General features: G+C 40.6%; 1 protein-coding gene across 2 annotated transcripts in view; it reads right to left on the bottom strand.

Annotated features, from left to right (window-relative positions):
- Positions 1 to 26,753, bottom strand: part of LOC102015092 (antigen WC1.1-like) — a 40,756-nt gene that overhangs the window by 2,217 nt on the left and 11,786 nt on the right. For both annotated transcript variants that reach the window (XM_013511514.1, XM_005378866.1), the window contains 12 exons: positions 19,240 to 19,548; positions 18,828 to 19,148; positions 16,397 to 16,489; positions 16,011 to 16,325; positions 14,608 to 14,922; positions 8,602 to 8,643; positions 7,629 to 7,943; positions 7,353 to 7,385; positions 6,856 to 6,993; positions 6,371 to 6,466; positions 5,719 to 5,802; positions 4,468 to 4,600 (listed from right to left, as the gene is read on the bottom strand). In XM_013511514.1, coding sequence (XP_013366968.1) covers positions 4,468 to 4,600; positions 5,719 to 5,802; positions 6,371 to 6,466; positions 6,856 to 6,993; positions 7,353 to 7,385; positions 7,629 to 7,943; positions 8,602 to 8,643; positions 14,608 to 14,922; positions 16,011 to 16,325; positions 16,397 to 16,489; positions 18,828 to 19,148; positions 19,240 to 19,548 — 2,194 coding nt within the window. The remainder of the gene's footprint in view (positions 1 to 4,467; positions 4,601 to 5,718; positions 5,803 to 6,370; positions 6,467 to 6,855; positions 6,994 to 7,352; positions 7,386 to 7,628; positions 7,944 to 8,601; positions 8,644 to 14,607; positions 14,923 to 16,010; positions 16,326 to 16,396; positions 16,490 to 18,827; positions 19,149 to 19,239; positions 19,549 to 26,753) is intronic.

Raw genomic sequence — 26,753 nt, 5'->3', positions numbered from 1 at the left:
TCTGATCAACTCTTGTTGCTCAGGACCACCCTCGAGGGAAGGAGGTTGGAATGGTTTAACCTCTGAGTGCCTGTTGAATGAATGTGTGAGTGAATAGGATGGACGGCACAAGCAATAGGTGCCCCATCTGTGCATCAAGACTGGGAAGCACTGGTCACAGTGGCTGATTGGGCCATCTGCGGTTCCAGGAGAGGCATAATGGAGGTCCCTCACCCTCTTTAGCTGAGATTCATGCCTAAGTTGCCATGAGGAGCACGATCAAGTGGGCATCTGAATGGTCTCTCTCTGAGGGGCACCCACCCTTTGTTGTGCTGTCATTCAAGAGTACACAACACACACGTAGGAAGTCGGAGATGAGAATTCATTAGTCAAAACCCACAGAACTAACTTCAGGAAAAAGGGCCTTTCTGTAGTTAAAAGCAAAACAAATCACCCTCTGCATCTCAAAGGAAAAAAAGAGGCCCATTCTTCCTGGGAATTCCACCTTCACACCCTCGTTGGCTGCAGCAGTTGCTGCCAACACATACAGCTTCACTCCCCACTCCAACTCATCTACTTGCAGCCAACTGAACTGCTTCCAGCTAGCCATTGCTTGCATTTGACCACAGAGGTCCTCCCTCCAGAGCCTTCTGCTTCCTACCCTGGTCAGAAGGCATCATCTAGTACCCACCTGAGATGACTGTCAGCAATTCCTTTTGAGTTCCATACTTTGACTGAGGAAAAATTGGACTGTCTGCCTTTTTCTGTTTTGTTTTGTTTTGTTTTGTTTTGTTTTGTTTTGTTTTGTTTTCTGGTACCGGGAATCAAACTCACGACCTTGCGCTTGCCAGTCAGGAGCTGTGCTGCTGAGCCAATTTCCCAGCCCCAGACTGTCTGCCTTAATGAATGAGTTTCCATGGCTTTTCCAAAGGTTGCACTACCTAGAAACCTAAAATCAGTCAAGTGATTCTCAAAGCTATCAAAGAAGCTATCAGTATATCAGAAGTTACTACCGTTACTCAGAAGCCTGATATAAGGACTGTGGACACTAAAAATATAAATGCCCCTCTATCTGTGAGACACAAAGAAACTTGAATATTCAGGCCCACCTCAACCTGAATCTCTTCTTGCCCTGTCAGGCCTGGATAGATAGGACAGGCCAAGCTTTATCAAATTGGGCCCCCAAGATCCCAGGGTTATTGCAAAAGTTGGGGGCAAACCTATGACTTTCCTGGTAGACAGTGGAACAGAACTCTCTGCCTTCAAAAATCCCCTCTGTCTGGGCTGGGGATTTAGCTTAGTGGTAAAATGCTTATCTAGCAAACTAGAAGTCCTGGGTTTGTTCTTCTGCAACAAAAAATAAACAGCTAAAGAAATATTTTTAAAGTACCCTCTGTCAGACAAAGTGGGGCAACTGGGACACTTGCTTCTCACCCTTTCTGGCAGGCACAAATTTGCTTCCTTGGAGGACAGCTCACCATACTGCTTCTGCGAAGAGACTTCCTCTTCAAGTTAGAAGCAACCATCTCTTTTACACCAAGCCAGTCAGCCTCTGTCTCATTTAACCCTGCCCTTTCAACTCCAACTGTTCCCCAAAAGGAAAATGATGTATGCATCATTCTGAGACAGATAACTGTGACCCTGAAATTCTTAAAACTCTCCTACCTCCAGGCCTGCAACCCCTATTTCTGTCAGACAATCTCCTATGTCATAGGAAGAACACTCTTGTCCTGCTTGTAAACTGCCATTAACAATGCAGCCATCACCTTGCCCTCTGTGGTTCCCAAATCATACATCATTCTTAGACTGTTCCAACTCACTTGAACAAAATTGACACAAGGGTTTGGGAACTTTCCTATTTCTGGGGAGGCTCTGGCAACAGAGTTAGCCAAACCACCAGCACCTTTTCTCCAAGCCTGTTTCTCTGTCCCATCCAGCTGCATTTCTCTGGGATAGACTGTCCCCCCAAGAAAAGGCTGATCGTGAAACTCCATTCTGAGGCAACCCCCACCTGTATTAAACAGTACCCCACATCACAAGAGGCCCATCTAGGAATTCAAACACACATCCAGAAGTTTTAGGACCACAAAATGTTTATAGACTATCAAAGTGCATAGCTGTAATAACTGTATTGCTGTGATAACTGTATTGCTGATGCCTGGTGGTATATTGAAATGAACAGTTAATGCTTACAATTTTTTATGTTCTGATCGATATTGCATGCTTGTGTCTGGTGGTCTGAGCAACTGATTTGAAGGTAACAATATGCAATGGAATTACAATGGTGAACTCCTACCATCTTGTCTAGTGAAACTCTCTAATATCTCTTATGTTTTATTGAAGGATTATTTTCTTAATCTCTTTAATGGTTTGAGCAATCTTCCATTCTTGCATCTGATAATCTGAGCAATGTAGTTGAGGATAGTGGTATGCAACATAACAACCATGTTGATTTGTATTAATTTGTCTTGAGACCCTGTATCACTTTGAATGTTTATGTTCATGGTACTGATATGCTGCTACTGTTCTATGTTTTTGTTTGTTTGTTTCTCATTTACTACACTCTTTAAAATAAGAAAATAAAATAAAATACATCTCTCCTGCCTGTAAAGCCAGTTCAAGATCCTGTAAAGCTGCCAATGCCACCATAGTTGCCCTCTATATACATTATCTCAGTCTTCTGCCATCCACAGCCTACTGGTACTCCTGCCTAAACCTAAAAATTGCCTTCAATTGGCTTCTGTCAGCCAAGCCCTCTTTGCTTCTGATAAAATTGCAGCTATAGACTCAAAAGTCACAGAGAAAGACTTAATCTACCAACAGTTCAAAAACTTATTTACCCTGTTTTGAAAAGCCCTCAGAGATGACCTCACTAGTGTCCCAGCACAAAATATTACTGCACTTTTGATTAATGATACCCAAGCTGCCAGCTGGAAAGACACAAAAGCTCTGCTGTAGTATCTAGCAGAAACCAGTTACAGAAAAGTAATTCTGCAAATTTCTTGGAACTGCTGGTTTCCATAGAATCTAGAGCCTTTAGTTCACAAAAACAATGCCTGTGCAAATACTTGGATCCAGATACTAAGGTCTGCCTCCCCTCTTTGCCTTTGCACACTAACAGCCACTGTCCTTCTGATCAAAAAACCTGACAAGCTCATCTTAGGCCAAGACCTAACTGTCCAGGTGCCACATGCTATATTAGACATCCTGAAAAACTATGGACCACACAATCTTGCCACGTACCTGCCCACAAAGCTGGGCCCACAATATCCTGACTGCCTGGCATTGACAGATGACCTGTTCTCAAGACAACCAGACTTTAAAATGGAACCCCTGACAGGTGCTGAGTACACCCTGTTTAAGGGTGGAAGTAACTCTGTTAGGAATGGAGACTGACAGGCTAGACATGTTGTGGTCACCTTGGACAAAGATATTTTCTCCAAAGCTCTCCTGCTATTCTTTCCTGATGGTGTTTGAAAACCTGCCACCAATGCAAAATAATTACATCCAGAGGCACAAGCCCCCTGTGGGAATCCAATTGACTGAAACATCAACCTCAGCAAGAAAAATATAACCCAGCCCTTCTGGAAGTTCAGAGCCAGACTTTCTCACACCATATGTTCTGCAAATTCAAGCCACAGTACTGGCAACCATACTCCTGAAGCCAGCTCAAGCTTCAGCATCTGTGTCACTGGCCCTGACTACATGTGATATAGTAGACTCTTTAAAATTAAAGATACATAGATACATTACACAGAAATAAAACTTTATGAGTCACAAATATCTGTTAGTGCTCATCTGCACCTACTCAGGCTGTCTCAAGACATTACCTACCCACACTGAAAAGACAATCCACACTGAAAAGACAATAGGGTCCAGCTACCAGCTATACCTGTGGACACTCCTACACACACACATATAATCCAGGTGCATATTAACTACAACTACAAGTTTCTCAAATCCAGCCTTAGATCCAGTAGAGAATTTACTTGGCCCAGACAGCTCATTCTGAAGAGATGACACACTCAATGCTCTGCTCTGCTCACTCTGGACACTGACCAGTCCACACATGGCTGAAGCCTGAGGGCACTATTCACAGGATTGCTCCATACCTCAATGCAATATTCCCCTTGGCCTTTTCAGGGCTGCTAACCCCAGTCCTTCTTCCCCACTCCCCTGATAGCTGTGGTTTTGGTCTTAATTTTTATGGGTGGTTGCTCCAAGAGAATAGAAGAATCAACCAAACACTAGCCCAAGATTTGATGATTATCCAAGGCACACTGGACACTTTCTTAGATCAGATTAAATCCCTTACTACCTTGCCAGGTTAATGTTACAGAACAGATGGGCCTAAATAATGTCTCTTCCTGTTCCTGGTGCAGTTCTGGTTGCTTTTGTCTCATAGAAAAGATTGGTTACAGGGATGCATAGCTAGACACTATGATGCATATTGTAAGAACAATCAAAGATAGCCAAGTCTAAAAATACCTGATAGCATCTCTCTCTTCTGAAACAAAGTACTTCTCACTCCTCCCAAGGGAAGAAGGGATTTCTGGAACAAGTATCTCTGCAACATCATCATAACCATTTCCTGTGGCATCAACATGCTGCCCTGGAGGTTCTGAAAACAGATAAAGATTAGATGGAAGCAAAATCTATGTGTTGGACTAACTCTTAAGTATTGTAAATGCAGAGATTGTAGGTTAGGCAACATATTCCAAGGCTGCCTCAAAGTTGCACATTTGATCTCAATATTCTTAGGAATTCTGTAAATCTTCTAAATATTACAATGTATTAAGATCAATGATAACTACTGAAATGGCTTCTCATACTGAAAAACAACAAAAAGTCATTATGTTAAGAGTTTTAAGTGCTACTTTCAGGCATATAGCACATACTTGGACACAAGATCAGTAAGAATCACTGACTGAGGCAGACTGAATTTGGACCAAGACAATTCAGGCTACCATGTGCTCTCTGAGGCAGTGAGAGACACAGAGCTGTGACGGGAGGAAAACTTGGGCTTCTATCACTCACAGACATACAATAAAACAATCCAATCCTGGAAGGTATGGATTTCAACATCCCCTAGTATTGTGTGGAACTTAGAATCCCACAGCCTCAGTGTCATCCTGGTTATATCCCCCCCTAAGAGCTATAAATCTTTACCACTTGGAGAATATTTAGAGTGGATATTTCTATGCATGGGGTCCTTTGTAGAGAAAATCTCCTGGCACTTAATGTATTTGAAGGATTAGCAAATATTTTGCTCTCAGTACTCATATAAAACACACAATGATTCATACATCACTAGCTTAGGGTGAAAACCAGGGAAAGAGGACTTTTTTTGTTGTTGTTGTTTTTCTCTGGTATTGGGAATCAAACCCAAGATGTTGCACTTGCCAAGCAGGAGCTGTGCCACTGAGCTAAATCCCCAGCCCCAAGGATATTATTCTTAATGTCCTCCTTCACTACAGACTCTTTGAGAGGTTCACTTTAAAATTCTATTTTTGAAACATACATTTTCAATATAACAGTACATCTTAGGTATGCTTGTGGCCCATTATAAATAGCTTTGGATATCAAAAATAACTGCACCATTTCTTTCCCAGATGTTTTAGGGTGGGCAGACGAGGGAAAAATAAATGATGCTTCCCATCACAGTCACAGCAGGACATTCTCCTCAAATGAGATTCCTCCTGCTCACCCCATCAACCAAGAGAAGACCTGGCTCTGTACCTGGGGCAGATTCATGGTCTCCAACCTCCTCATTGTCTCCTGTGTAATAGGGCAGCTTAGTTGCTGAGTCATCAGATGCAGTTCCTGGTTCAAGGAAAGCATATTAGACAGACACTTGGAAGGATTCCAATAGGATGGTTCAGAGAAAATCTCCAGGCTTTATACCTGTAGATAAAGGGCTTGGAGTTCCTGTCTTAGGAGGAGGCTGACTATGGGCTGTGACTTAGTTTTCAAATATTATTCAGTGACTCATGTATTTACAGCTATGTCCTCAGTTTTGTGCTATAAGAATGTGGTAGAAATTTCAAATGAGGTTGGTGGGAGGTCTTCAATTATTGTAGACACACTCTCATGAGGATATGGAAACTTGACCTCTTCTCTCTTTTTGTTTCCGAGAAATCATGAGGTGAGAAATTTGTTCCACTATAGGCCCCACAGCAATGAGGCCATGTGGCCATGTACTGAAATCTCTGAAGCTGTGAGACAAAATGAAACTGCTGTTCTTATAATTTGATTACCTCATGCATTCTATTACAGTAATGGAAAGATAACTAACACACCCTGTAAGGTTGAGTTAATGGTGGGTCAGTGCTTATTGAAGATATGCACACTACAACCAATTCATGAACAGAAAGGAGGGTGTGGAACACACCTGGGTTGTCCAGTAGATCCAACTTCTCTGCTTTCACAAGGTACTCTATCTCTTGGTACACAGCCTCATTAACAGCATCTTCAGAAGCAGCTAAGGCTAGAGAAAGCAACTTGAGTTTATAGGCATATGTCTTACAACCAGACAATCATTCTGTTTCCCAGTGATCTCCTTAGAGAAAACAGTCTGGGTTGCTAGCATTCATTCTTTACATCTGTGCTCTGAAGGTACATACATAGGTCTTATGACCCTAAATGCATCCTAAACAGTTTTACTGACATTTTTCAGTTACACCATCATATTTGAGAGCTTCCAAATTAAATCCAAGTCCAAGTATTCAAGTCTTTTCAGTCTTGAAGTTTATAATTCAGAAGACAGTTTCCCAGAAAACAAGAATGGAAGCTAAATATCTGTATCTTTAAAAAGTCATAACTAGTTCAGTCTTTTCCCTACATACTTTCAGGATCAACTTCACCCTTAAACGTCACCTTGATGTCCTGCTCTCCATCTGCCCAGCTGTGTTCCCAAGATAATGAGGAGCAGGAAGAGAAGGGTTCCCAGGATGATGCAGAGGATCGCATATAAGGAGAAGTTGCCAGGGAAAGAGGTTGAGACTGAACTGGTGCCTGAGAAGGAAAAATGACTTTAGAGATGTTCATAAACTCAGAAGAATACACTTATCTCAGTCATCTCCCAGGCCCACAGGATATGGTGGATCTACCCAAACCCAAACACAGCAACCCAGATCTCACACTAACCTGTGTCAACTATTGTCTCAGCCTGACTCTAAGGGATTTCTCTATAGTAATGCTGGTGAGCCATGAGAGCCCTTTGCTGCTACAACTTAACAAACTGTATTGCTGTTTCTAACTGATCATTATGTCTACAGGAATTTTGTAAGGAGTATGCTAAACTCCATAGTGTAGGTTTCTGAAAATCTGAGTATGTCCTTTATCACATGGCACAGAGCAGAAGAACCACTTACTTGTAGGGGCGGAGAGAACAGTCATTTTTTCACCTGAAGACAAGAGAAGGAAATTGACGTCAGTGCACTTCATTGATTGGACAATAACAAGGTTGCACCTACTATTGCTGCACATATTCCTTTCCCACATGCCAGGAGCTCGGAGTGCAGACTCTCAAGACCCAGAGCACAGGGCAGAGAGCAGTCTAGGAAGGACTCTGAGACACACAGACAGACACACACACATATACACACACTCCTGCAGCCCCAGCCCATACCCCTGACCCTGCCACTCACCTGAGCACCTCACGCCTGCGTCCTCCTCATGCTTGCAGTCGCTCTGTCCCCAGGGTGCCCTGGCACAGGCCCACAGGGAAGACTCCCTGCCCCTGCACTGCACCTCATCCAGCCAGATGCTTCCATTTCCAGAGCCATAAGCAGCCTCTCCAAGGGCATCCAGGGCACTGCCACAGCCCAGCTGCTGACACACCACCTCAGCCTCTGCCAGGCCCCAGGAGTCATCACACACTGTGCCCCAGGAGCCTTCATGCCACACCTCCACACGCCCTGAGCACTCGCTGTCTCCTCCCTGGAGCCGCAGCTTCTTTCGGTCTGGAAAGACAGCAGCACCTCCTCTTACTGCCCTGGTAGAGGGAAGGAGCCCCTGGGGGCCATAGGGAAGAAAGGAGGAGCTGAGGTACTGTAGGGGATGGCGACTCTTAGCATATCATTTTAAGACAGAATAATTTTAGTCTTAATACAAGCTTTAAAATGTGTCTTGAGAAACATCCCAGAGGGGTTGTAAAAGTTAACTTTGCAGTCCTGACTTAGCCCTGGAATGCTTCCATAAAGACAAAGAACAGCCGGGCCCAGATAACCACCTATGACCCCGCCTGGGTTGTTTCATCCCTTCCCTGGCCCTAGATAAACATTGCAACCATAAAGGAAATGCATGGTTATCTAAAGGGGGACATATAAAACAGAGTACAGAAAGTATAAATCATTGTGGTTGGGGGAGCCAGACTCGGTTATGTGGCACAAGGAAAACAACATGTGGCCAGGGTTACAGCATGCCAATCTGTTACCATGGAAACTAAACATGTATATAAGGTGGGTGCAAAGGCAGACCCACATCCATATTCTTGACCTGCAAGTCAAGGATGAGAGGTGACTGGTCTAAATTAAAATTAAACTCTGTTTACCCTAAAAGAGTCAGTCTCTTGTTGAACACAGCCTGATTTTTGCTGGGTGATTTTTGCCGTTACAGTACCTGTGCAGGGCGCAGAGTCTGGACAGCTCTTGGGTCTTTGTCCTGCAGGAATAGAGTGGGGAGGCCTGGGTCAGGGGTGGCTGAGGTTGGTCCTAAGGCTCCCTAAGATCCCAGGCTCAGGCTAGATTGACAACAGGAGGGCACATAACATGATCAATATCACCTTGATGTTGGATCTTGAGTGATATGCTTTTACTTTGCATGAGGAGACCTGGGTGATTTCCACTGAGAATTCTGAAGTTGTCTCAGGAATGAAACCATAGACCCAAGTTTCAACTCCTGTGGTGCCATTTCTGTTTTTTAATTACTACATATTTGCAGTATATAATGATTACATTTCTTGTGGGGAGCTGGCACACATATATAAAATCTTAATTCATTTTTCTCTTAAAAACCTGGAATCTACAGTAGTGAGGTCAAACAACTCCAAAAAAATTGACAAATGTTTTTGCTTTTGTTCTACAGTCAAACCACATGGAAGAAATTTCACACTGACTTGCCTTTAATTTAAATTTGTTAAACTTCCTTGAAAAGTATCACATGTTGTTACTAGGACATGCCATTTCTCTTATTAAAGACCTCTTTCTTTGCATTGAGTGGCACTCAGCAACAGCCACCAAGTATTTTTATCACACTTTTTTGAATGCTATGAGTAATGGCTTGATAAGTTTCAATTGCATAAAATCTACTGAAAAATATTAAGTTGTTGCTAATAATGGGAAAATAAGAGAAATGCAAATTAATGTTAATGACTTCCATTAGTACATAATCAAAAAGTAATTATCATTCAATGTTTCATTTAATTTTTAATGTAAAATTATGAACCAAAAATAACAGAATGATTTCTATTAACAGGAGGACAAGGAGTAGGAGTCAGAATGATAGGTAAGAGTACAATACCTAATAGTTGTATGTGAGAAACATTTGCTCAAAATTGAAGGAGAAATAACACCTCAGATGACAGAAATATAGAACAAAAAACATACAGAGAAAACTGAAGCTTATAGAAATATATGTGAATGCAAAACAATATAGAGAAACCAGTTACATACAGAGTACTTATGCTAAAATACCATAATTAGTATATATTTTCCAAATTATCCTATCAAGCCTCCTAGATCATCTCTGATCCTGTTAAGGACCTCTGTGGGCTGCTTGCTCACTCTCAGGACTGGAGACCTCCCTACCTCTCAAGGAATGGTTTCTCGTTGTAAGAAATACAAAATCAGTCTATGGCCTTATGATTTAATATCCCTTCAGCCACCACAGAGCAAAGAAAAAAGGAGAAGAGAGAAAGGCAAAGAAGAGAGAAAGCAACTGCCTTTGAAATATTTATCATCATATCCTCTCCAGTTGCATCTGGATGTCACTCAGCACAACATTAAAAAACCTAATGAGGGATGAGAGACAGAGACAGAGAAACAGAAAGACAGACAGAGACAACAAACACAGAAAGACAAAGAGACAGACAGACAGACAGACAGAGACAAAGAGAGTAATGGAAAGAATCAAGAGGAAAAGGGAATTTTGAAGGGAGGTGAGGAATGTTTAATTGTAAAGGAAGGATGGAAGAAAGGAACGAAATACATAAGTACTTTTCAATACTGAACTTCTGGTGCTTCAGTAGGTTTTAATTATGAAATAATGCAATCTGTGTATTTACTTCAGATTTAAAATATCTTAGAATGAGATATGTAAGCTATGAAACCTTGCTGATTTTTGAGCATTGTAATGTAGTTGGTCTTAATGGACAAGTCATCAAAAAAAAAAAAAAAGAATCTAATGCTCTATGACAATAAATGAGAAGCCAGTTGAAAATTACTGGTCCTAGAAAACAATACGACAATTTCTATTCATTACATTTTGTGATCTACTAATACAGTTACTGGCAGGCAATAAAAGTACCAACATGAGTGATTCATGTTCACAAGTATTTATTAAAATGTTTTTTGTAGAAAGAAAAACTGAAAACATTTTGAAATAAATAAAAAATCCATTATATATAGTATTTGTATATTATGCAGTTGTTTTACCAATGATGTAGATCTTCCTGAAGGAGTATCCATAATAATTTCCTTATTTGCAAAAGCCAATTTAGAAATAATATGTATATATTAGCTCAATGTCGTAAAAGCAAAAAGACATCATAAAGATCTACCTTTAATGGGTATACAGTGGTACCTTGGTTAGTGAACTTTTTCTTTGCAAATAATTTTGTCTGCAAACAGAGTGTTTGGCAAAATTTTGTTTTTGTTTGCAAACTCTGCACTGAGTGACAAACACAACTTCGACCATCTTTCCCACACAAACACAATGTGGTCATCTTTCCAAAATTGTAGAACAAATTAAGTTCATGAACCAAGGTACCACTGTATAAGTTGAAACACTTTGTACAAAAATGGAGGATCTACAAAATGGTTCTTATCATTTAATTAATCCAATTTATGTCATGGGAATATGACTGGACTGGGGGTAATGTGATATTATATATATTTGTAAAATTTTTACATGCTTTCCTTGGATACAAAAAGAAATAATGTTGTTATAATTTCAGTGAAATAAAAAAGATGTATTTACTTTCTAAGCCTAAAACAAATTACTGGGAAGAACATACATTTTTTAGGATCAAGCCTGTGCAAATATAGCAGGCACAAGTGTCAATTCAGGGCAGAGAGAAGAAGGCAGGCGGTAAGGGAAGGTGAGCTGACTACCCCTCATCTAAAAGGTCCCTCTGTGCCTCCAGTGCTCTTTTCCAGACAGCACCAAATGGTTCCAGGGACCTCACTTGGCTGAGCCTTGTTTATATTATTTATACTCAAACAAAACCCAAACCTACTGATTTCCACCCACCAGTGAGAGTCTAATCCCCTGCAGCAATTCAGAGAGCATCTCCTCCCTTGTTCTTGTAAAGACCTTCAGAGTCTAAGAACAACAAGCTGGCTACATATCTCCTAGCATTTTTCCTCAACAGGCTAATTACAGAATCCTGTGACATATGCTCCAGTTATTTTTCTTCCTGAGATACAAGAGGATATGTGCCAATGTCACTTCAAATGCAGGCCAACCTCTCACACATCAATACATCAACTTGTAACTGAAATGAAAATATTTTTAGTATTGAATAGAGAAAATATTATAAAAGAAAAAGAGCACAAAAGAGGTGGCCAGTGAATTCTGTTGGAAAAAAAAAACTGGTCTTAGACCCTAACAACAAGCAATATGTCCTGAACTGAGATGACAGTGAGCTAGAAGGAGTAGGAGGATTAAAGAGATATTTGCTGATAAAGACAACATAATTTACTATTGCAGTTGGAGGGAGAGAGAAACGGAGAGTGGAGGTGGACTGAACCTAAGTAACTGGGGAATAAAAATGACATTAGCTGAAATGTGACTATAGCAAGAAGGAAAAGTTAGAGGCAGGGGTTGTGTGTGTGGAATTAAGCACTGTACATGGCACACCAAATTGTACATGCCCATTAGATATTTAAGGAGGATATGAATTAGCAGTGAAATACATAAGTTTAGAATTCAGGGCAGAGTTGGGCTTTGGAAGTTCGTGTTTGGGAGGTTTCACTGTGATGATAACCTCTAAGACCACAGATCTCAGCAAGATCTCATAAGAAAGGAGTGTCGCTAAGGAACAGCAGAGAGAGTGAGGCTGATACCAGAGCATGTCTAGATCTAAAACCTGAACAAAGTAGCAAAATTCAGGAATACAAAAGGAGAAGAGTATTCCATAAGGTAGAGTAACCTTAGAGAGGGACAGAAAAGGACAAATTCAATTAGCTGAATGCTAATGAGAGGACAGGCATTATTAAAAGATATGCAGTTGTTACATCTTATTTCTTTAAATCTTTGAGTATCTCATGTGTATACTGAGTAGAACAATCTAAATTTTAATTGGACTACATTCAGCATAATCAGAGACATCAAAAGTAGAACCAGTGACTATTGACAAAACTTTTGGAGATTTTGTCGGTGGAGGGGAGAAGAGCAATGGGACTGTAACTAGAGAAAAGAGTACAATGGGCAAAGTATTTCAAACTTATGTGAGTTTGAAGATGTGAGAAAGTAAACACATATTACATGTGTGGGAATGAATTGAGAGGGCAGAGTTTGAGACTGATGGAGCACAGGAAGAGGGAAACATTGAAGACAGGAAGTCTTTGACAGGATCAGTGGGTTAGGATCAGGAGCCCAGAAGCAGAGCTGGTCTAAAATGAAGACAAAGGCAACTCATCCAGGAAACCAGGTAGGGAGTGGGCACCAGATGCACATTTGTAGATTTAAAAGAAAGAAGAATTTGCAGTTGAAAATTTTATTCTCCCAATTAAATTTGAGAAAAAAGAACCATTTAAGTGTAGATTCTTGAGTTAAAAGGGCAGTGTGTACAGAGCAGAGACTATGTAAAATACCACGGTTTGGCAAGTGTACATGTCAGAAAAGCACACTAGAAACTGAAGACAGTGTGGAATGACCATAAGAGACTGTACCCATTAATTACAAACTAGTGTACACCACTTATGCACTATTCCAAGATAATTGCACAATAATTGGACATTATTCACTAGTCCTTTTTTCTAGTCTAGTACAGGCAAGGAAATGCTAGGTAGATGATTTTAATTTTTCCTGTATTTCACTAGAAAAGATAAGGAAAGGGAGTTGTGTGTACTTCTCCATTAGGAGAAAGCTTCTAATGTTGGATGATCTTCTCTAATATGATTTAGAGAAATATGTACAAACATGAAAAATGTGAACAGGAGAAAATTAGTCAGGACAAAATTTAGATAAAGACCAAGGAATTCTGTCCTAAGGAGAATAAGAAATAGAGAACAGAGCAAGATCTCGAAGGTATACCACCTACTGCTGGTCAATGATGTAGTCATAGATGGAGATGGAATAGAAAGAAGGTGCTTAAGAAATGAGAAATTCAATGCATTGAGAGGCCAGAATGCTGTCTCTGTTGTAGTTAAGTGATTGGAGGTCTAATGTTTTCAGAGAACAGATTGATCAGAATACAGACAGATGGGAACATTTCAGGCACAAAGAAACTAGAAGATGACAGGCTTGAAATTCAGGCAAGGGGTGGGGGGGCTATTAGTTTAGAGCATTAAAATGAAAATAACTTGGATGATGAAGTCTCATCCAAGAATCTGGGATTCTTATAAGAGAAATTCAATATGAAAATGTGGGGACACCAGTTCCCCAACTTTTCCACAGTTCCTCATGATGAGGCAGAAAACACCATAAACAAATATCTCTGCAGCAAGATTGTTATTGTTATTGGGTCTTTGTTTAAAAGATACCACTGTCTATGTCCACCATTTCAGGTGTTGTTGTGTGACTCCCACATGCTGCCTGTGCTCTGGCTTGAAGCAGTTGTTTTAGTATCTTAGAGACATGATGCTTCCCAATCGGTGTTTACAATGACCAAGTGATCTCTCTACTTTCTTCCTTGAATGAAGCCTCCTCATCCTTCATGGTTCAACCTAAGCATGACTTCCTTTATTCATTGACATACACGCATCTACAGCAGTGTCCAATGCTTGACATTCAATTTTTGGCCTAATATATGTTGTGTACTCTTCAGAGTAAACTTCATAAAGGAGTGACTATATTTCCTTTTCTTGTCTAGTCTGGAATTAATTTTCTTTTACAAGGTTCTAAATTTGTTTCTTCCAAAATATTTATCTCAGAACTTGTCTGAGTGTTGTAGATGCATTTCAGAGTAAAGAACCACAGGTTTAAAATATGGATCAAGTAGACATAGATTCCCAAACTGATTATAATGTACTTTAAGATTTTGAACTTGTATTTAATTTTTTCTAGCCTCACCTAACTCATTTCATAACACCCAAAAACAGTTTATTGTGAGGATGAATTATACTATGTGAAAAACTCAACAGAATGAGAGCCAATTTCAAGTGATTCATGTAACTGAAGTTTGACCTCCACCTTCCTGACAGACACAAGGCTAGAGATAGACACAAGGAAATAGTAGATCACCTGCACACATGATATAAGCTTCGTCCTTTGGAAGGCAAGACCTGGAGTTCCAAGGGTCAGAAGGACACTGCCAGAGAGAGACATCAGTTTTCTGACACCGGATTCCATCCACCCACCGGGGTCTAGGACCTTCCCTGGGAGGAACAGAAGTGTTGAGGGTCCCACTGTCCCCACAGCCAAGCTGTCTGCAGATCATTGACAAGGTCACATCCTCCATGGGGCTGCGGCAGACACTGCCCCAGGTCCCATTGTAGAAAACCTCCAGCCACCCAGCACATTCCTGGTCTTCGCTCACCACCCTGAGGGCCAGGAACTCTGAAACACAAAGGAGGAAAACAGCACAGTGAGGAGTCAATTCTTAGTGCTCTGCTTTTTCTTTAAACCTAAGTGATGAATGCTCATTGCTGTTCTGCTGAAAAAGCTCCCACTGTGTGGAAAGACTGAAACTTCTATCCTTGTTACTCATTTTGCAAACTTGAACCAACTTTCTCTTTCTGCCACAATGATGTCATGGACAGTGAGTAGGAACCCTGGCCTAGGTGATCTGTAGGGAGGAATGTTGAATCCTGTTGAACATCTCATAGACCATGTGAAAAAGAATGTGGATGGTTGCTGGGGGGCAGGCAGAATGGTGGACCCCAAATATTTCCACTTTCTGATCCTTGTAGCCTATAAATATGTTGCCTCACATGGCAAAGAGGCTCTGAAGACAGGGTTAAAATAAGGATCTTTCATGGTGATATTATGTTGGATTTCCCAGAATTAGCCTGATGAGCCCTATCTAATCATATCATCAGAATTGTATCCTAAAAGCAGATCACCTTTCCAGATTGGTCAGAAGGAGATGTGATCATACACATATGTTTCCCCATTTACAAAGCATTTGGTTTGAAGAAGGAAGGAACCAGGACATAAGGAATGCCGGCAACTTTTAGAAGCTCGAAAAAGGAGAAAACTACCTTTCTAGAGCCTCAGAGGAATGTAGGCCTAATGGCACCTTGCTATTAATCCAGCCTGATAAGGACTGGACATCTACAGTGCTATAAGACAATCATTTCTACAGTTTGAAGCCACTCAGTATTGTGGTAATTTACTATAGCAGCAATAGGAAACAAAGAATGTGCCCTCCATGCTTTGCACCCACAGATAACTGAAGAGTGAGCCCTGCATTCTGGTGGACACTGTAGAAAATGACAGTGTTGGGAAACAGAGCTGAGAAGGAAGAAGTAGCTGATACAGGAGTGAGTGAAAGCACCTCATCTTCTCTCCTAGAAAAGCAGGCCCTAGGAAGGAGCCTCCTCATTTTCAGCCCCTTAGACAACTTCTCCAACCTAACCCTCCAACCTAGGGCTCAGACACCATCCTGGACACCCTCCCTCTCTGTGGAGAGAATGAGCACAGACCTGAGCAGATGACCCCTGCATCCTCCTTGTGCCAACAGTCATGCTGTCCCCAGCCCCAGGAAGGGCACTTCCACACATGGGACTCCTCTCCTGTGCAGTTCAGCTCATCCAGCCAGATGTCCCCTGATCCTGGCCCAAAGTGAGCAGAGACCGTGGCATTGAGGGCCACTCCACAGTCCAGCTGTCTGCACACCACGTGGGCATCACTCAGGTCCCAGCTGTCATCGCAGATGGTGCCCCAGGAGCCCTGATGCAGGATCTCCACTCTCCCTGCACAGCGACCACCTCCTTCCACCAGGCGCAGCTGTCCGCTGTCTGAGGAAAGACAGTCAGGTGACTGGTGCTGACACAGGAAGGAGCAGGTTCTGTCCTAGGGATGTTCTCACCTGAACAGCAGGCAGCCTGTACTTCTGAGGCTGTGGATCTTTCTGGGTCAGACAGGGAATCATTGCCTCGCGACAGCAGCGGGGTCTGGTTTCCTGCAGAGAGGATGAGAGAGTAGGGACCTGAGTTACACAAAAGACAGTCTAGTGATGACATCTGGGATGGAATCTGTGATATAGGAACAATGATTTCCTGTCTTCATATCTCATTTTCTGCATGGAAATTTCTGCTTCTGACTATGCCAGACCTTTCTGTTTTAAGGTTAAATGGTCATATCAACCATCTCTTTTTTACTACTCATTCAGAAATATTTTATTATTTGCAGAAATAAGGCAGAAAATACAACATACTAACATTGGGAAATGTGGGGAAATATCATTTGGAAATGATTATACGATTATTGCAACTTTTTGTAGGTATCTAATTATGCAAAAATACTCCATGAAAAATAAATTTGAGAACATGTCAAAGAGAATTTTTATTCCTAGAACATTACTGTACAAATAATGGTAACATGAAAAACATAAAAGAGCCAGGCATGGTGGTACATACCTGTAATCTCAGTACTCAGGAGGCTGAGGCAGGAGGACTGCAGTGAATTTGAGGCCAGCCTAGGCTACATACTAAGTTCATGGCCAACCTGAACTATATAGTGAGACCCCATCTCAATAAATAAATAAATAAATAAATAAATAAATAAATAAATAAATAAGAAAAATTTAGCAAAAACTGTTCAAAAGCCCTGATAGAAATTAGAAACCTAACATATGATTTATCTCCAAATTCATATGTAAGATAGGTCTAATCTCAATCAAAATACTATTTGCTTTTTTAGTGTTAAATATGACAAGATGACTCTAAATTTTATGCAGAAATACATAAAACCAGTAAAAACCAACATATTTGGCAAGAAAAGCAACACAATTAGGAGAGCCACTTGAATTTCACTAAAGTTTCTCGGAGGTACTATAACGTTATGATAACTAGAAGGCATGGTACTGGTTCAAGGATCAACAGATGAGACTATAGGAAAATATTATAGGAACAGACTGCAACACAGACTATAGGAACAAACTCAGACACACCGCAGCTCTGTTTATGACACAGATGGCACCACAGCAGGGAACAAAACCTTTGCAGGAAAGGATTCTGAGTCAACTGGATCCAAACAATGATATGAAACTTTTCCTCCAACCAGTACACAATGCACAATAAAAATCCCAGAAAGACTGCAAAATTACATGCAAAGAAGGAAAATTAATATACACATTTATGCATAAGGCAGCTTTTGAGAAAATTTTTGTGATGTTTGGGCAGTTTTCTTTGACACAATGTAATCAATGTATAGGTAACAGTTCATAAATTGTGTTCAAATAGAAATTAAGAATTTGAGTTGGGTATCACAGTGCACATTTGTAATCCTAGCCCTCAGGAGGATAAAGCAGAATAATTGCAAGTTTAACCCCAACATAAGCTACTTAGTGAGGTCAAGGCTAGTTTGGACTACACAGTTAAAAGCATGTCTCAGAAAACAAAAGACATAAGAAATTGACTTTGCAAAGAATGCTGTATTAAAAGAATGAAAATAGAAGGTTAGGGATTCAAAATGCAAGTACATTTGTAAATATTTCATCAGAAGTCAAAGCCCAGGCAATTTACATCACTAGTGTTTGTAATAGTTAAGATCTAGAAACAGCTCAAATCTCTGCCATCAGTTGACAGATCAAAACATGCTCATGTGCTAATTCTGTGGAATATTCAACAACAAGAATGAAGCTCTGCTACAAATAACAACTTAGCTGAATTTCACAACATAGGTGAATTTGATGCATGAATTGATGCAAAGAAATTAGAAAAAAAAGGAAAAGAGACTGGATGATTTTGCATAAAGATCAAATTTGAACAGAGTATTTCTGGTCAGCAGATGTCAGAATGGCTTCCTGTGCAGGAGAGGAGAGCACTGTGACCGATGGGATATTCAGGTGAATTCTGGGGGAGCTACTAATATTATGTCTGCTGATCAGCACTGACATACTTAACAGAGTTTTACAGCTATTCTTACACATTATACTTAAGAAATGTAGAGTCAGGTGTGACGGTGCACACCTGCAATCTCAGAACTCAGGAGGCTGATGCAGGAGGATCTCTGTGAGTTTGAGACCAGAATGGGTTACCTAGTAAATCGAGGCTGGCCTGAACTACATAGTGAGACCTTGTCTCAAAAAAATATAAATAAATAACAATGTCTAACAATGTCTTTAAAAATATTTCCATTAACATTCCTTTATCTGGCCTGAAAAAGGAATGGTAAGCAGAACCATCATTCACTATAGGATATTAAAGTTTTGAAGTCAGTGCTCCCTGCTGTCTGCTGTGAGAGACGTGTCACTCCCTGAGCATCCCAAGTCCCAGGCACCCTGACTGCTCTCTTACCTGAGCAGACCACTGAGGCCGTGTTCTCGTGGGCACAGGCGGGAACACCCAGGGAGGTCACAGGACAACTCCACAGGAAGGACTCAGCCCCTGAGCAGTGGAATCTGTCTTTCCTGATCTCACCACCTCCTTCCACAAAGTATGCTCCTCCTTTTGGGGTTGAGCTGGCGACTCCACAGCCGAGCTGGTGGCACAAAACATCGGCATTGGCCATACTCCAGTGGGAGGCGCAGAGCGCTCTCCAGCCCACAGAAGTGTTCACCTCCACCTGACCTTCACACTGAGAGGTGCTGTTTTTCGTGAGCCGAACTTCAGTGAACTCTGGGAGGAGAAGACAGGTATTCAGCAACATCTCTCATTCTTCTTACTAACAGGCTTTCCAGAGAGGTTAAAGTCCAGCTCTGAATCTCACCTGAACAAACAACTTTGACAGCTCCACTGTGCTGGCAGCTGCCTCCAGGACACGGTGCTCTGGGGCAGAACCAGAGCTCAGGCTCCTGCCCCTCACACCGGAACTCCTCACCCCACACCTGTGGAATGGCCTCTCTAAAAGGCACATCCCTCATGACAGACACAGCTCTGCCACACTCCAGCTCTGCGCAGATGACCTGGGCAGTGGCAAGGGTGAAGTTCCTATCAGACACTGGGATCCATTCTCCTCCAGGATTCACTTCCACTCGCCCTGAGCAGAGTCCTTCTCCTCCAGCCAAGCGCACAAATCCTAGGGCAGAAAAACAAGCAAATGAGTGTTCTGATTTGGAAATAGGATCTAACACATGAGAGGCAAGGATGTGAAAGCTTTTCTTTCTTTCCTCTCAAGGATGGAGTGTGAGAGGATTCAACATTCAGTGTAATAATGGAACCTGCATACATGCATACTTTAAAGCAAATTTGAGAGAAATTTGTAGGGTTAGTTCAGAATGGCCGAACCCTATTGTATGATGTATGATGACATGTCTTTACTTTCATAAGAACATCTTACCCCATGACTTAAAAGGATATATTTCTGTGTGTCCCTCTGTATGCCTTAACAATTTAAACTTACTTATGAAAAAGATATAGTAAATAGAGTAACACTGAAGTAGAAACCAATTTAATGTGACCAAAATTATCAGGAATTTTTAGACCATACTTTCTATTACAGCAGACAAAAAGAAACTTTAGAACCTGAATCAGATGTGATTAAAACATGTTTATCTTCCTTTTCTGACTGGTTTGTTTTGTTTTATTTTGAAGGAATATTTTGTTACTAATGAGTAGAGTTTGAGAAAATGATGAGTGATTAAGTGATTAAGAAGTGATTAAGTGATTAAGAAGTGATTAAGAAGCAATTTCCAGGATGGTCGCAGAGCCCTAAGAAGCCAGCTGGTTAAAGAAATTTCATGTAACACTACTTATACTAAAGAAGTTTGTTATGGGGCTGGAATCCAGGGTATTGCACCTGATAGGCTAGTGCTTACTACTGAGCTATGCCCTCAGCCCTAATGAAGCAGTTCACCACAGATTTCCTTTCATGACATGTTCAGAACGGTTTTCTTTTCAAAGCAAACCTTAAAATGAAATGAACAGCACAACTATTAATCTACTTTCTTAAAGTGGTGACTTCAAACATCTTAACTAGATATATATCTATTTCTGTAGTATATGGGTATGCTAAATTAAAGTCTGGATTCTTAAACTGTGTCTATAAGTTTATTTTATTCACCTTTTTGATGCTGGGTCAAAACATCTGCCATACAGAACCTTAATGAGAAAAGGTTTATTTTAGTTCACAATATCAGAGGTTGCAGTCCATTGTCAGGTGGTCCAAAGCAGAAACGTCATAGCAGGATGGCATGGCAAGAGAAGGCTGCTCATCTTATGGAAGCCAGGAAGCAGGGAGTCAGAAAAAGTACCAGAAGGGAAGGAGTCAGGGACTGGATATAGATCTTCAGGTCATGCTCCATCACACAGGTGTACCCAGAGGTATGTGTTACTAATAATCTCCCAGGGTCTCTCAATACAATCAAGTTGACAATCAAGATTATCTATCACAAGGCCACCATTTGTCAACTTGATATCCAAACTCATCTCCTAAAACTGTATTTAACTTCCAAATAAAGACAATAACAAAGTCATAAGTCCATTAAAAAGATGTAACTATTCTGCATACAACTGAAAATGCACTAATTCCCTCACCCACAATCCCGGGGTTACTCAAAAGTACAAGTCCAAAGTCTTCTCTGAGACTCGGGGCAAATTCTCAGCTGCACTCCTCTGTAAAATTAAGTTCAAAAACAAGCTCCATGCTTCCAACATAAAATGTGACTGGGTAAACATTCCCAGTCAAAAGGAAAAATAGAGAATAGAAATGAATAGGATCAAAGCAAGTAAAATCCAACAGGACAAATATCCTATGCTGTGGTTCCATGACCATCATGCAGGGAATATGGTGATGTACAGTGAATTTCAAACAGCTTAGGCAGCCACACCTCTATGGCACACCGAGGTATTTCATAGGTCTGACATTATATAGGAGAGAGATATTTGAAGGCAATATTGAGGGTCCACATCTATTTTTTCTTGTTCCCAATATAAGAATCCTTTCAGAGTTTGCCATATGTTAGAAACTTTATTAAGTGTTGTGTAGGTAAATTATATGAAAATGATATTCTTATTTTGGAGGGTGATTTACACATACTAGGGAGAAAAATATGCTGACAGTTTAACACACTTGAAAAGTTCTTGAAAGCCCTCAGTGAAAAAAGAGAGAAAACTGTCCCTGTAGAAAGTTATTGATATATATGAATCATTCTCACCTAAAGTGAAATAAAAAATTTCTGTCAGATGTATTCCTGCCTGGCTTTGAGACCATAATGTGAAGTGAAGTAAAGCAGACACACAAGCTTAAATATCACATGGTTTCTCTTATATACAAGACCCAGAATAAAAAGAGAGAACAAAATAAAAGACAGATAATAGGGAGTGATAGATCATTCTCAAAAAGGAAGGGAATTAAGTAACAGAAGGAGGAAGGGAGAAGGAAGGAATAAGGGAGGGAAAATTGAGATGTGTTATGTACATGCACAAACTACGCACAAGGAATGTAAACACTGTGTACTGCAAAAACGAATATAAAAAGGAAAGTGCTCAAGAGATTGGGGAAGGGGTGGAAAAAAGAATTAAGATGCCTTGTGTATATGCACAAACTTGCCATAAGGAAAGTAAACATTATGTACTACACACATGTGTGTACTAATAAACTAAAGTAAAATAAAAGAAAAAATGTATTCCTGCCTGGTCTCTGGAAACATAGATACATTGTATGATATGCAGCTTTCTTAAGAAAATTTTGTCACTGGGCCTTTTTTTTTTTTTTTTTTCACAATTCTGTACTACGAATACCTCAATGTTCAGTCACACTTACAACTAATATTTCTTTCCCACAAGTAACTATTTAGAATTTATATAAACATATACATGGAATTCTTTACAATACACCTAAGTCCTCAGTTTAACTCAGAAAATCTTTATGTTCTCTTTGTCAGCTTTTATTACAAAATATAAATCTCTTCAACATTTTTCCAAAATTCTGCATGTGTCCTTATTCCCATTCTTCTCAAAGAAACTCTCAAATGCACTTCCCTTATATCACTAACACCATCAGGCATGAACAATGTCATTTTATCATAATTCAAATACATTAATTTCTTATTGCATCCAGCATTGATTGGGTAGCACAGAGCTCAACTTCCCTCAAAAGTCTGAATTTACACAGATGTTGTTTTGAAATAATGTAGAAAATCTTTTTTATATATAATGATGAGAGGAGAATCTATGATTCAGAATTTCATCCACATTTCTTTGGCTCTTCCTTCCAAGTACAAGGAATACTAGCATCTGAATCTACAAAGGAGACTTGCAACTTCGAAATAGTCCATGAAATCTTCAGTGATTTCTTTAATCCTGCCTCCAATGCCTATTTACAGACTGACCTACTGCAAAATGATGTCATGCAATACATCATGAAACACTGAATTTGACCATTAAAAATGTTACTTCATTCACATTCCTCTCTTTACCAAACTCATTGCTATAGAAGGGAAAACTTGTAGTAATTTCCAGTTATTTTACTCAGATAAAAAGGAAATTAGAAAAATAAAATTGCACAATTTTGTTGGAGACGAGGCTGTGTAAGGGTTAAACATTTAACCAACGCTCTCTAGATTCACAGTCTCTGCAGACGAGATATGGCTGCAACCACAGGCCACTGAATATTCTAGGGCAATAATAAATGGTCAGCCTCAGAGATCAAACAGTTCTCTTAATTAGCAATCTATGTTTCCTTTGTTGTAACTTCTTTCATGGGCTTTCCTAACCTCCACTTCCTGCACCCCCAAAATTTATGGAAACCTAATAAATATTCTCTGTCTGGGGAAATTCTTCTTTACTTATAGAGAGTTCTGACCTTTCTGGATCCCCCAAAACCATACTATTTGTCTCTTTTTATTTAACCCTTTTCCATAACTTGCTTTAAGAGGTTGAAGGCCAGCTCAAGTACCCTATAAAATTTAATTTAATTGGCATGATGCTAGAATAAGCTTCTTTTTTGGGTATGACCAAAGGGGAAAGAAAAACAGCAGTAAAGATACATAAGGGAAAATCCATCAACCTAGAGTGCACTGAGTGACCTACTGACACATCTGCCAGTCTTTTACAACCTATCCATTCTCTATTTCCAAGAGGTCCTTCATTTACTTCTCTGAAACTTTCTATTCACCCATGCAGTGGACAATGCACTGACCATACCTGAGCAGATGACTCCTGCATCATCCTCATGACTGCAGTAGGTGTTGTTCCAGCCTAAGGAAGGGCACTTCCAAAAATGGGACTCTTGTCCTGTGCATCTTAGCCCTTGCAACCAGATGGGGCCAGATCCAGCCTCAAAGTGAGCAGAGAATACAGCATCCAGGGCTGCTCCACAGCTGAGCTGTCTGCACACTATTTCGGCCTCAGTTGTGTCCCAGCTGTGATCACAAATGGTTCCCCAGGAGTCCTGGTGAAGCACCTCTACTCTTCCAGCACAGCGACTGCCTCCATTTATCAGGCGGAGCTGTGGATTCTCTGAGGAAAGAGAATCATATTAATGGCTACTTTTATACGAAAAATCAGACTTTCTACGTCAACCAAGTAGTTGGTAGCAGTATGCTTTTGTTGCACAGAGCTTCCTGGATAAGATTAGAATATCTTGCATCAGAGCAGCAGTGGGGTCTGGTGTCTGACTGACACAAAAATGATGAGATTACCAGGGTTGAGAATAGGAGATGGAAGTAAACTGAAAATAATCCAGGAAGGAGTGGCAGACTGACACTGACCAGTGCCCTACCAGAATGGTGGGCTGTGAGAAAAAATATGCTGGAAATGTCAGACATCTTATTCTGGGTGGTTAACAGTGTCTTTCACTGGATGAGTCATGAAAGTCACCATAAAGGGCCAGCACCTGAATTAGATTTCTTGTTCACCACCCAAACTTCACTGGCATTGATTTGATAGTTAGAAGGATGGCATTAAATTAAATCACTGCCTAATGAACTGGGGTGAGCTTGCTATGGCAATCATAAACACAAAAACAACACCCAGGATTTGGAGGCATATTTATTTTACAATGATGGGCACTGATTGGGATCTATCCCAAAATATCAGGCCTTGATCTCTGATGATCTAGGGTTTTATATGATGCATAAAAAAGAGGTACAGACTACAGACTGAGTCTCTGCCCTCCCTGCACCCACAGCAGACAGGAGGTCCTCACTCAGAAGCCCCAGGGACTGCTCTAGCTGGGGAGAGGCACGTGCGGCCCCTCCCTATGCATGCCCTGCGCCCAGTGAGCGAGGGCTCCAAGCTGCCGGTCCAGCGATTCGAGTCCATTACACTTGCACCCAGAATTTCTAGGGGGTTGCAGGCACTGGCAGACTGTGATTGCTGGCCGTCCAGCCTGCATCTGGTTCCTGTATGTATCCTGAACTGACTGGAGACACAGAATCAGGTGTTTCACAAACTGTTGACCCTACAGTTTGGGTCTGGGTTTTGCCTGTACCCAGAACTGCCTGGGGACATAGGTCCACTGGACCAGGATTGTCACACCAGTGCAACGTGAGTCTGGGCCATGCACGTGCCCTGAACTGCAAGGGGATACTGCATCAGATGGTCTGCCATCAGCTGACACCAATGCCCACGTCTGAGACCTAATATAACTAGACACAAATCAACAACTGCCAGAAAACCCGAGACTACGTAATGCTTCTGAGGGGTCACTGAGGGGCAAACCTGACCAACAGGAAAACTAGGAAGACTAGTGGCCTTTGCTGTGCAGCCACTGAAGAGGGAAACTGAGCTATCAGCATCCAGTAGCAAACATGACAAAATGAAGGACTAAAACAGGATCCCAGAACTCCACCCCAAACAGAACAAGTTCAGGAGACATCAGCTTAGGAGAACTTAGTAAACATATGCCCGAAATAGCTGAAATGATTGCAATGGAAGTAAAGAAGCAACTCCACAAGGTCATAGAATAGATGAGACCAGATATAATCTCTCAGGCAATAAGTGAAAGGACAATAAAAATGAAGGAAATGCTCAAAAAGTCTGAAGAAGAAACACATAAGAAAATAGAACAACAAAGGCGATGCACAGAAGTAGTAAATGAAAAATACAGAAAGAACTTAGAACACATGAACCAGATTCAAAGAGATTTCCAAGAAAACAAAGCTTCCATTGAAAGCTGCCAAAACCGCTTCAATGAAGCTGAAGATAGAATCTCAGACTTTGAAGACAGGTAGTGACCATGAAAGAAAGGATCTCATAAAATCAACAAGTACACAGGAAAAGTCAGTTCAAATGTGCAAGATGAGGCAAAGAGGAATAATGTACAACTTATAAGAGTCAATGGAACAGCAGGAGGCAACACAAAAGACATAAAAAGAATATTTGAAGAAATAATAGCAGAACATTTCCCAAGCATGGAAACAGACCTGATACACAGGTAATTGATGCATACAGAACTCCAATGAACCACAACCGAAAAACAGCTACATGCAGACATATAATACTCAAGTTCCCTGATCTACAGCAAAAGAACAGAATACTAAAAGCTGCTAGAGAAAAGAAACAGATTACCTACAAAGGGAAGCTCATCAGAATCACAGCAGACTTCTCAGCACAAACCAGCCAATCGAGAAGAGCTTGGAGTGAAGTATTACAGTTACTGAGACAACACAGCTTCCAATCAAGACTGATGTACCCTGCCAAATATCCCTCAAATCCAGCGGAGAAATAAAGTATCTTCATAACAAAGAACAATTAAAGAACTTCATGAGTGTCAAGCCAGCATTACAAAGAGTATTGAAAGATATTCTAGACCAAGAAAAATCTGACAACAAGAACAACAGTAAAAATGAAACGTCAAGAAGACCAAGCAAGTAAACAGGTAAAAAAAGTAGGACACCAATGCAAGTAAATAACATGACAACGATAAATCAATACATAACAGTAATAACTATAAATCTAAATGGCATGAATCCTCCAGTCAAAAGAAACAGACTGGCAGAGTGGATTAATGAACAAAATCCAAAGATATGCTCTATACAGGAAACACATTTCAATGAAAAAGAAATCCACAAAGTAAAAGTCAAAGGATGGAAAACAATCCTCCATGCAACAGAAACCCAGAAAAAAGCAGTGTAGCTATTCTGTTTGTAAACAACGTAAACTTCAAGCTGACAACAATCAAAAGAGATAAAGAAGGTCACTACATACTAGTCAATGGAAAACTGCAAGAGGATGAGATAGCAATCATAAACATGTATGTACCAAATATCAGAGCTCCAAATTATATAAGACAAATCTTAACAGGCATGAAAACCCATATAACTAATAACACTATTGTAA

Source organism: Chinchilla lanigera, unplaced genomic scaffold, assembly GCF_000276665.1.
Source record: "Chinchilla lanigera isolate Chin_1 unplaced genomic scaffold, ChiLan1.0 scaffold00012, whole genome shotgun sequence".
In the NCBI taxonomy this organism is placed as follows: Eukaryota; Metazoa; Chordata; class Mammalia; order Rodentia; family Chinchillidae; genus Chinchilla; species Chinchilla lanigera.
Note: the sequence above shows the minus strand (reverse complement) of the source record. Positions and strands in the feature narration are given on the sequence as shown.